At 39.2% G+C, this 12,561-nt stretch overlaps 1 protein-coding gene across 4 annotated transcripts in view; it reads left to right on the top strand.

The window, feature by feature from the left end:
• Positions 1-10,499, top strand: part of FMN1 (formin 1) — a gene marked incomplete at its 5' end in the record, with an annotated part of 399,390 nt that extends 388,891 nt beyond the window's left edge. For all 4 annotated transcript variants that reach the window (XM_081291956.1, XM_081291955.1, XM_081291954.1 and 1 more), the window contains 2 exons: positions 6,967-7,051; positions 10,173-10,499. In XM_081291956.1, the coding sequence (XP_081148082.1) occupies positions 6,967-7,051; positions 10,173-10,217 (130 nt within the window). In that variant the 3' untranslated portion in view covers positions 10,218-10,499. The remainder of the gene's footprint in view (positions 1-6,966; positions 7,052-10,172) is intronic.
• Positions 10,500-12,561: the final 2,062 nt, after the last annotated feature.

The following is a 12,561-nucleotide window of genomic DNA, read 5'->3' as shown; positions in this document are numbered from 1 at the left end:
AATGTTCAACTTTCTTAAAAAAAATGACCATAAATATCTGGGTGACTCTCAGGTAGAAGTAACCACATAATTGTGAGGTCACATGTTCAAAAACAGCAAATTTTAAGGCAGTGACAGCAAAGCATCAAACCAAGGGACCCCATGTAACTGCACAGGTTGCATGCCTGTGAAGCTCTGTGAGTTTAGTGTCTTCAAGACACAGGCAGTTCTTAAGAAAAGTAAAGAATTTTTCAATAATTTTATTCTATGGGTCTTCTTTTATTTAGCAGTTATGCTATACATGTGTATGTCATCTCTACCAAGGGCTACTGACATGGCAGTAAAATGATAGCCACCTCCTCCAACCTTATGGATCCTATGGTTTCACTGAGAGCTTTCCATGTGATGATTTTTATTACTGTCTTGACTACCATTTTAGTTAGCATTTTGTTGCCATCACCAACAGACCTCATGAGAACAAGGAACAGAAGTTTATTTTGGCTCACATTTTCAGAGGTTCAATCCATGGTCAGCTGACCTCATATCACTGGGCCGAAAGTGAGGCAGAACATCATGGTGGAGGAAAGCAGCTCAAGACATGGCAGCAAAGAAGCAGAGCACCACTCACTGGAGACAAAATATAAATCCCAAAGGCACACCCCCAGTGACCTACCTGCTCCAATCACACCCTACCCTGCCTACCTACGGTTATTGCCCAGTGAATCCATATGAATGGACAAATCCACCAATTAGGTTACACATCTTACAATCATTTCACCTCTGAAAAACTCTTGCATTGTCTCACACATGAGCTCTTAGGGAACACCGCATATCTAAACCATAACAACTACATTCTAAGAAAAATATTAACAATCCAGTAAGTCTGTTTACTTTTTTGTTGTTGTTTTTAAACATACATTATAAAATCAAAATTTTCAATTTCTACACAAATAAATTTTCTATAAGGAACAAGTGTTATTCTGATTATCAGAAAAACAAAATTCTACTCAGAAGTTCTATAATTCTTGAAACATTTTATTTGTAATATTTACCTTCAGGATATTTAGAAAAAAAATGAGAAAGAAGCTATAACCTTTGTTTTGAATTTTAAACAGTTCCTCTTATTAAACTGAGAAATTTTTGTCACTTGCACAATGGTTTAGCTTCTAGATATATATCTGTATGTAGATCAGAAAAATTCAGATGAGTTCTTGGGCTTTCTAAATCTTAAGATAAGAGCATTAGGTGATTTGGTTTGCTTTCAGGGCACAGCTAAATAATATTACTACAAGACAGGACTTAGCGAACAGCACTATGAGACAATGCTATGTGTTTAGTTTGTAGTCAGGATCATACATTCTTTATTCTTTTTTTTTTTTTTTCATACTGGGGATTGAATCCAGGGTGCTTAACCGTTAACCACTGAGCCATATCTCCAGATCTTCAGCCCTTCTTATTTTTAATTTTGAGACAGGTTCTTGCTAAATTGCTTAGGGCCCCACTATATTGCTGAGGTTATACTCAAACTTGTGATCCTCCTGCCTCAGCATCTTGAGCCACTGGGATTACAGGTGAGAGCCACCATACCTGGCTTGTCAAGCATTCTTAAAGAATTCTTTTATCTGTTGGTGAAAGGCTATACTTTATTGATCACTCAATATATATTATCAGGATGCTAGATGTTACACATTATTTAATACTTTCAATGATATTGTGAGATAGATATTAACTTTCATTTTATAGTGCAGGAATTGAAACCAAAAAAAAATTTATTAACCTGCCCCAAGTCTTCTAATAACTGGCAGGATTAGAATTAGAATCGAGCATAGATGGTGCTGAAGCTCCTTGGTACTTAGCTGTGTTTTCTCGCTTTCCTTTTTAAAGAGTACCCTGTGAAAGGGAGACATCATAATTGAATGAAAACATTGGAGGAGAGTAGGAAAGAATCACTGAGATCAGAATTGTCCTAGGAAGCCTGAAGAACATATGACTTCTTGTAGTCTGCAGAAGAACCATGAGCAGCAGAAAGAGGTTTGCAGTAGGGACAGGACAGTGGGTTGTCTCCCCTCCCCGTGCCTCTAGGTCCCCAGCCACCATCATCACACAGGTCAGAAAGAGTGGTCACAGGGCCATTAACACACTGGAACTGGGAACATGATGCTTAACAGAAGCCCAACAGAAGACCATCTCTAGAAGAAGAGACTGGGATTCAAAGATGAAAAAGAACTGCAAAAGACAACTCGAAAAAGTCTCCTTTTAGTTAGAGGCCTGAGAGAGACAGACAGACAGGGACATAGTAACTCCCAATCATTCCACTGGAACTGGGATTAAAGAGTCACTAGGAGGTGCTGTCTTTGAAAAGCAATCTGACTGGAGAGAAGCCAGAAAGAGCTCAGCTGTGGCTCCATGTACAGCACAACTGTCTTGGTTGGCAAGTCTCTTCATGGTCAGAGCCTCCAATGTCATCTGACCTGGATTTGATCCATTTAGTGCTTTCTTTTCTTGTTTGGGCATAGTCCCAGTTGTTGCTGCAAATGGAAAAGCTTAGTGGGCAGTGTGGTGTAGACTCAAACCTAAGTCAATATTGAGAAATGCCGTTCTCAGGGCAGCTTTACAAGCATGAGTATTCTCAGATTATAGAAAACATTACTCATCTTCATTCCGTTTTTGTTTATTTTCTGATGCACAAGTCAGCATGTTGAATTCATTGTAACTGACTTCTGCTTATATGCAGGGAAATTGGTTTGCCAAGTGTGTGTGTTTAACAGCAAATTGTGTAAAACCAGCCAAGAGCCAAGCCACTTGGCCACATGTAGATGCTGAGAAGTATATAATTAATATGGAGTGAAAGCTTTGTATTTGAGACCTTGAAGAAAAAAATATGCAATTTTAAAAAATGTTTGTGAGATGGTGGATCATTAAAACATCAAATATTTTTGAAGAAATTAAAAAAAATAAAAATACAAAGGATGATATAATATATCCATATCCTTACCTAGAATTGTAACTATTAACATCTTGTTGCATATTTTTTAAGAGTTTAAATTACTATCATGCTAAGTAAATTAAGCCAATCCCCAAAAAACAAAGGTGAAATGTTCTCTCTGATATATAGATGCTAACCCAAAACAAGGTGTTTGGGGTGGAGGGGAGAATAGAAGTTCAGTGGATTCGACAAAGGGGAATGAAGGGAAGGGGGCAGGAATAGGAAAGATAGTAGAATGAATCAAACATAACTTTCCTGTGTTCATACGTAAATACACTAGTGAAACTCCATATCATATATAACCCAAGAATAGGATTCTAATTAGAATAAGATGTACTCCATGTATGTATAATATGTCAAAATATAATCTGTCATGTATATCTAAAAAGAACAAAATATAAAAATATAGATTAAAAATAAAACTCTATTTGACCTATTACTTCTAGTCCCATTCTCTTCCCCAGTCTTTCTAGCAATAACTTCTATCATGAAATAAGGATCTTTCCAGGCTGTTCTGAGTACTTTTATATGTGTGTATATACTCCTGCCTGTGTATAAATAAAGGTAGAAGTTTTATGTCTACATGCACAGGCATGCATCTGTGAGCAATATTGTTTTGTGGAGTGCTACTTTAAAATGTATCAATGTGGTATATACTACATGCACAGTAACGGTAGCAGCTAACATTTATGGACTGGTTGCCCTCTGCCTGGAGTTGCATTATCTCAGTCCTTTTAATGGTATTATATGGTAAGAACTATGTTTTTTTTAATTTATCAATCTATTTCTTTTTTAAAATATTTTTTTTTAGTTGTAGTTGGGCACAATATCTTTGTTTATTTATTTTTATGTGCTGCTGAGGATCAAACCCAGGGCCTCGCATGTGCCAGTCGAGCGCTCTACTCCTGAGCCACAACCCCAGCCCAGCACTATGGTTTTGATCCCCCTTTTATTGGGAAAGCAAGGTACATAGACTAGTCATCTGCATAGGGTTACATAGCTCGTAAGTGGTGGGGCTGAGAACTAATTCCTTTGACTATCATGCTAGATGCCCTCTTCCCTATATCACTGCAGGAGTCCTCACTCTCAACATTGCATTTCTGATAGCTGTGGTCGACAAATTTGTAGGAATAGTTCATCCCTTTTTACAATTATGCTGTATGTTCCATAGAATGAATATAACATGCAAACACATTGCATGGTGGTTAAGACTATAAAATTGACATAATGACGTTTCTGTCTCACAGGATTGTCGTAAAAATTAAACGGCTTAATTCAAATAAAGCAGGTAGGACAGTACCTGGCACAGATTGAGTACTCCATAAATGTTAGATACTCTTTGCTGTTATCACATATCCATCAACCTATTGAACTAATCACTAGGTTGTTTTTAGTTTCTTCCTGTTACCTATCCTGTCCCAGTGACAGCCCTGTGTCTGTCATTTTCGGTTGGACATTTCTGTAGGAGAGGAGTTGGTGGCTCGGAGTGTGCATGCTTTCAGTTTTCCTTGACCAAAGGCACTGTGTCAGTTTACACTCCCTAGTGCACTGGGTAGCAGTTCCAATTTCCCACAGCCTCCCTGACGGTGGATATTGTCTGGCTACTAGAATTGCTGATCTGATGGGTAAGAAATAATATCACTGTCAAATTGGTGAATTTTTAAAATTTGTTTTAATTAGTTACACATGACAGTACAATGATCTTGACATATCATACATTTGAATCAGATGGGTATAATTTCTCATTTTTCTGAGTGTACAGGTTGTGTTTTTATCACAACTTTATTGAGCTATACTTCCCACACCATAAAATTCACCCTCTTAAACTGTACAGTTCCATGGGGTTTTTTTTAGTATATTTACAAGAATGCACAACCATCACCACTATCTAATTTAAGAGGAAATTCTTTACCCATTAACGGTCACTTACCATTTTCCCCTACCCCTAGCCTGTGTCACTGCTAATCTACTTTCCATCTGTATGGATTTACCTATCCTAGACATTTCACATAAATGGAATCATGTAACACATTTTTTCATGACTGGCTTCTTTCACTTAGCATAATGTTTTTGAGGTCCACCTGTGTTGTAGCAGGTGTCAGTGGCAGCACTTCATTCCTGTTTGTGGCCCAGTAATATTCCGCTGTATGGATATATCACATTTGGTTTATCCATTCAGCAGTGGATGGAAAACTAAACTGTTTCTACACTTGACTATGGGTGACTAATGCTACTAAATGAACATGTGTGTGCAAATTTCATATGGCATGTTTCTAATCTTCTTAGTTATGATTCTGTACTTGGCAGTGCAATCGCTGGGTCAGATGGTTACTCTGTTTAATATCTTGAGAAACTGCAGTCCCATCAGCAGTGTCTGAGGGTTCCAATTTCTGCAGATTTTTGTGTCCAACACCATGCTATTGTTTTAATTTTTAACTCTGGCCATCTTAGTGGGTGTGAATTGGTGTCTCGTTGTGGTTTTGATTTGTGTTTGCTTAATGATTACCAATGTTGAGCTTCTTTTCATGTGCTTGTTGACTATTTGCATATCATCTTTGAAGAAATGTCTATTCAAATTATTTTTGCCCTTTGGGAGGAGAGGGTAATTTGTCTTTGTGTTTAGTTGTAAGAGTTCTCTTAAGTGAAATAAGCCAGACACTGAAAGACAATACTAGGCAATAGTAAATGTTCTATTTACTATTAGTCTAGATACAAGTCCCTACCAGATGTATGATTTACAATGTTTTCCATTCTGTAGGTTGTCTTTTCACAAAATTGATGTGAACTGGTGAATTCTGATGTTTGTAGTTCTCAGTGTTTCCTCAAAATTTCAGTCTTCAAAATTGCCTCCGTATTCTCTGCTGAGCATGTAACAAACCTGAGGCAATGAAGCAAACACTGCCACACACCAGAAACGAGGACATCGTTCACAAACACAGATGTCCCCTGTTTGTTGTGGTGAGCCTCTCAGCCCAGGAAGATTTAGTTGTGACAAAGCAGAGAAGAAGCCTTTTCACCTAATTACAGCTTGAATTTCATAATGAAAAGCTTTGAAAATGCATTTCTATACAGTCTAACAATATTTTGGTCAATAATAGACCACATATCCCATAAAATTATAATGGAGCTGAAAATTTACTATTGCCTAGTATTTTTGCTGGGCCTTATCTCTTTTATTATAATTATTAATGTGTTAATTGTACAAATTGATGGGTTTCACCGTGACATTTGCATACATGCATATATCATGCCCACATTTATTCTACCCTTTTTCTTCCTCCCCTCCTCCATCCCTAATATTCCCTTTTCTACTTTCAGGTCTTTTTTTCCCTCCCTCCAATTTCTACATATGAGAGAAAATTACAATACTTGTCTTCCTGTGTCTGGCTTATTTTACTTAACATGATGTCCTCCAGCTCCATCCTTTTTTTCTGCAAATGACATGATTTTATTCTTCTTTATGTCTGAATAATACTCCTCTATGTATGTATACCATACTTTCTTTATCAATCTGTCAATGGGCACCTAGTCTGATTCCATAACTTGGCTCTTGTGAATAGTCTTGCAGTGAACATGGGCATGCAGGTATCTGTTTTATATGCCTACATCATCTTTTTCAGATAAATTCTCAGGAGTGATATAGTTGACTCATATGGTAGTTCTATTTTAGTTTTTGGAGGAACCTCCATACTGTTTCCCCATGATGTCTGTACTAATTCACATCTTCTTGTTGCCTCTCAGCCTGGAAATGAAATGGGTTTCATTGTCTAGATGCTGGGAAGACACTCTGTGAGGAGGGTTGTAGTAGAAAAATCACCTCACCGTGCATCTCTCAGCACATGTCCCCATTGTCAAGTGACACACGACTGTATTTTCAAAACACTGGTTGTTTCATTCAGATTCCTTTAAAATTCTGTTTAACCTGACCTCTTCCTTTTTTCTTTTTTCCTTTTTTCTTTTGTTTCCTCATCTCCCTTCCCTGCTCCCCATTTCTGTTTCAGATTGAAAATGGCTCAAGCATCAGTCAGCAAGTTGACATCAGAGAAGAAAGTGGAGACAAAGAAAATCAATCCCACTGCCAGTCTGGTGAGACTCTGTTTTCAACATAACCTCCCAATTTTTTGCTATAACTGAGGAGCACCCAGGAGTGTGTCTGAATTTAAAGGCTAAAACTCAAGGATGAAGCATAGTATCTGGATCCTCAGTTCCCATCCCAGAATAGCATATGGTAAAAATGAATATGTGGGGGTGAGGGAACAAAATGTGGCTTCCTTTTCCCCCTGCAAACTCAACAAGGTCATTTCTGATAAACCAGATTTCATCACTTGCCATTTCACAGCCTTCCTCACTCTACCCACACAATCCCCATTATCTCAAAGTACTTTTCTCCTGAAATGTTCAAGCATATTCACCCTCATCAATTGCTTTCCCCCATTAAAGAAAGGGGCAGGATATTCCATGTTGATGGTTGAGGAAGCTGAGATGCGGGAAGGTACAGCCTCCCTGCTGTCACTGGTAAATGGATAGCAAAACCCAAACCCCAAATGGGTGGGTGCCCTGATATCTCCGTGTCGGAAATCAGTCATCTACTTGGGCTTTCTACATTTGATAGAAAGTTGTCCCCATAGTCCAATTTTTAGTAGGGATCACACTGAATTGCTACCTAAACATCTCAAAAAATACTCAGAACAAAGGTTAGGAACCCAGGATATTGGCAGGGAGACTGCCTGCACTCACAACCCAGTTCTACAGCTTAACAGTTGTAAAACCTTAGTAAAATGACTTTGCTTCTTTCTTCAGTGAAAAGAGAGAAATGATAACTTCAGTTTAGGATTATTTTGCATAAACTGGGAAAAGACAGGTTGTCTATAATAGGAACTTGATAAATGTTAGCTATTTCTCTTGTTACTGTGAATTCCAGCACCTTTGGTGGATCCTGCAGTAGGGAACAGGAGTGGTAAGTGAGAGTATCACTCTCCTCACTTTGAATTTTAAGCCCTGCATTTTCTGAGGCCTGATACCTCACTTATTTTGTCCTTTCATATAGCAAGTACTATTTGCCAGCTTCTTTAAATCCTTTGAAAGATCCCTGTGGGGTCGGAGTTATAAAATGGGATAATTTGTTTATTGACCATGGTACCTCTTGTAACAACCCCATCCAGCAGCTAAATGAATGTTTCATGAAATGGATGAGAAATGGAGAAGTCAGGTAGAGCCGGGATTAGTGCCATAGCCCCTTTCTGAATAGACACACCACACCCCACAGGGTACAGACCCCATTTCATGAGGCATTTATTATACTTATCTGTGTGATTTTCAGAGGCAGTGAGCTCAACTTTGATTTTTGTCTTTCTCTTTCATCAACCTCTGGCCCTTTTTTGGGGCCCCAATTCTGACTTTTATAGCCAAATTTGTTCCCCAGGGTTGGAGAGAATGGAGTCAGCCCTGTAGACAAAGGGGAAGTTGAGTTTACAGTGGCACCTTTTGTAAGTTGACCTTCTTTATGAGCAAGCTCCCAACTGTGATCCTCAGCTTGTTAGAGTTGTTATGTTGTTCTCCTGTTTGTTTGTGAGGGTGGTTGGAAATTAGGGAAGAGCTTATAAAGTGATCCCTGATCAGTTTCACAAGCAAGGGTTGAGGTCCAGACTCAGGATGCGACATGTAAAACTACATCAACTTCAGTTTGTATCCAGCCCAATGTAGTCATGCACTGTAACATCCCAGATCACAGGCACCTGAGGGTCACTTCCCAAAGGGCTCCTCTTGCTCTTTTGGAAGGAATGCTCTTTCCCCTTTTCCTTCCCAGCTTATTTCCACTCCCTACGTTTAATTTTATTTACTTCCATAGAATTATAGAAGCAGCAATGGGCCGCATTTCTGTTGTGTTCCTTCCTGTATGTTGTGCATTTTCCCATAGGTCTTTCATGCCCTCCCCCTCCTTTTTTATTTATTTTTGTTTCTATTGGTTCAATTTATTTTATTGGTACATTATAATTATATATAATACTGGGATTCATTGTGACATATTCATGTATGCACACAACATAATTTGGTTGATTTTATTCTCCAGTTCATTTTAATCATCCTCCCCTGTCTCCTCCTGCCTTTCCTGATCCCTTCCCTAACTGTCCCCCTTCTATCTTCATGGGTTCCATCCCTGCCCCTCTTTTCCTCCTTTCCCCATTTTCTTCCCTCTCTAGCTTCCAAATATGAGAGATAAATCAATCTTTGACTTTCTTAGTTTGCCTTATTTAAGGCTTTTAAGTTCCATCCATTTTATATCAAATGATACTATTTCATTCTTCTTTATGACTTAGTAGAATTCTACTGTGCATGTATACCACATTTTCTCTATCCAGTCATCCGTTGACAAACACCTAAGCCAGTTCCATTCTTGGCTATTGTGAATTGTGCTGCTGTAAACATGGCTGTGCATATATCACTATAGTACAATGATGTTAAATCTTCTGGATAAATACAAGATGTGGTACAGCTAAGTCACATGGTGATTCCATGCCTAGTATCTCCATACTGATTTCCACAGTAGTCATATTGATTTACAATCTCATCAATAGTGCCTGCCCATCACTTTTATAAGACCATTCTGGGGAAGAAGTGCAGGGAAAACAGAGCAGAACATCCACAGCAAACTGGGACCTTCTGCCATTCTGCTAAACAGAGCCTGGTGGTCCTCTGTTTGGATGGCATCTGTTCAGTTCTACCAAGTTGCTCAGTTGCAGATACTTCCAACTTGGAAACAGTTGTTGTTATTATTATTATTATTATTATTATTATTATTATTATTATATCTCAAACCCCCACAAATTATTTCTTGAGCATTCCCTAATGCCAACAGTGGGCCCAGAACAAGGTGGGAGTAGTTGAGTAACACCACAGAGTTAAGGTGTTTGTCACAAAAGAGAATAGAATAGCCCAGACTAGCCTGGCCTGGTAAAGACAGTGTTCTGGTGGATGGAGTTGATTGATGGGCTGGTTGTACACTTTTTTTTTGGTATGTTTTGAGGGTAGTAATGGTGATAGATTGTTAGGAGCAGGTAACTGAGGGATTTGATAGAGACCTCTCTTTCCCAGGGCATCTGGTACAATTTCTCTCAGCATTCTAGACCAGAATTTGAGAAATTTATAAAAATTTTTTAAAACTTTGATAAAAATGATAATAAATCTGTTCTTTTTCCTTAAACAACAGAAAGAAAGACTGCGTCAGAAGGAAGCCAGTGTGACCACCAACTAAGATGGAGACACAAGAAAATGAGGATGGCGAGCTGTGGATCCCTGTAGCGCTGCAGGAAGCTCTTGAAAGATTTGTTACTAAATGTCTGTCTTACTCAGTCCTTTCTGAGGTGTCTGCAGGGAGCACCCTGTGCCTTCTTAAAAGTCCCTTATTAGGCCACAGGAGCAATGAAAGCTATTTAAGGAAACACTACAAGAGTACTGGATAATTGTTTCTTATAGAAGTTCAAAGTCCACTCCATTATAAGACCAGAAGAAATACCAAGATTTTCCAAATTTTTTTAAAAGCTGAAATTTCACACTTTCTTTCCCAAACTTGATCTTTACAATCTGGTCACAGAAGAAGAGGATCTCTCATGATAGTTGCCTTAAGGACAGTTCAAGCCTTGGTTTTTACATGTTGCTGTTTTGATATTTAGTTTATTGGTCTTAATTTTGATCATGTTGCAGCAAGATCCCATGGTATCTTTCTTGCCTACAATGTGGAAGCTCACCAAAATTGTTCATGAAAACAATTCCCCACACTAGGGAAATGATGATGCTGTCGTTGTTCATGCAATGGAAGGGAGACAAAATGGAATCGTGTGTGGGCAGAGAAGGGGCATAAGTGGCCATAAAATTCATTCAGAGAATGTTATGATACTGGGAGTTGATCTCGGCCATTAAGCAAGGCCCAATGTTTTATTTTTATATCAGTTCATTGTGGGTTCCTGAACCAGCATAGATTCTGCACCCCCACCTCCAGTAGAAACAGTAACACCTGAGCAGGGACAGCCTTGGCAAAGTCAGTACATCTGTTTGAACAAGCAACCCAGGGGCATAGAACCCTGCATGTTTCAGATCCATTGTGAATGGGTGATGGATGCCATCATTGACATGTACCCAGGTTCCACATCGTGTCCTGGGACTTGTGGCTGGACCTCTCCCACAACCCCCAGGAGATGGTTTTCAGACGAGGGTAAATGCCACTGGTGCCTTTTTTATCATGGCCTTGGCTGACAGGCATGTGAAGTAGGGTTAGCCGGGGGTATTGGCTGGCACAACACTTAAGTTTTTTACAGAAAAAATGAAAAGAAGGTAAATATATCAATATTAAACTTTGAGTAGAATATCAGGCCTAGGTAGCTCTTTCTGACCCTGGCTCTTGATTCACAGAGGAAAACCGCTTTGGAAATGTACCTGGTATTTTCCCTCTCAAGCCATTACTCTTTGAATCTGTCCTATGAGGGGATAAGAAGAAAGACTGGAGTCAGCTTTCTCCTCCAGTGGTGGGGACAGTCTAGAGGTGAACAGGAATCTTATGTCCCATCCAGATCCACTGCCATCTATGTCCTGCCCCTTGCCCTAGCATCCTTCTACAACCTCCGAACTTGCCAGGTGCCCAAGTGTCTTCCCAGGATATGCCTGCCAATCATCAGCCCCTGAACTCAGGGACATTCCTGTAATAGATTGAGCTAATGAAAGCAGCACCATACCTGTATACAGTGAAAACCTCAGAATCAAGACTACACAAGTGAGATCAATGAAGTCACAGGCACTAACCAGATTTTCTGATGGTCACATGCTTGGAATTTTTTTAAATTCAAAATGAAGGAATGAAACCGAATGGATAAACAGATAAGGAAATTACTGGACTAGAAAGACCTGAAGTTGCTTGTGAGCAAGAAGTTTTCCCTACTGCTTTCCTATTGTTTCTCCTCGTTTTCACATAACTGTGAAGAAAATGAAGGAAATTCATCAACTTAAGGCAAATTTCACTTACAGCCATACTGTACTCCATGACATTCTTTCTATTATGATGGTGCAGAAAAAATGCCAGTTTTGTCCATGCCACACAAATTATCTCTGCATTCAGCAAGGTCAGCATAAGTCTAGATTCTTATGGATGTGATGGGAGGAGCACAGGAGGCTTTTGGCAAAGCCACTGCTATGCACCTCAGATCTCTAAGTAGAATGCCCATGAGAACGTGACACTGTTCCTGTGTCCTTCAAGGACTCCCTCTCAGGGAAACCATGATGAAGAATTAGGAGCGGAAACATTAGTTTGAGAGTTAGACAAATGCAGCCCAACTTGGTGATTGAGCTAATGAAAGCAGCACCATACCTGTACACAGTGCAAACTGCTGCAAAGTTCCTGTTTCTAAAGGTCTGCCTGCCTCTGTGGGGGAAGCTTAATGGGTTTGTAACATTAAAATGTATTTCATGAGCATTTTAAAGCACATGGCAGAATATCCACTATTCTCTTCCAGTTTGAATCCTCTGTTATCTAATCTGAAGTGCCACCTCCTAAATCTACCACTGCAGACATTGTCTTCATTTCTACTTTAAGTTCATGCTCAGTGAAG

Source organism: Spermophilus citellus (assembly GCF_964194105.1).
Source record: "Spermophilus citellus genome assembly, chromosome: 4".
Classification (NCBI taxonomy): domain Eukaryota; kingdom Metazoa; phylum Chordata; class Mammalia; order Rodentia; family Sciuridae; genus Spermophilus; species Spermophilus citellus.
This window is presented reverse-complemented; position numbering and strand designations above follow the sequence as displayed.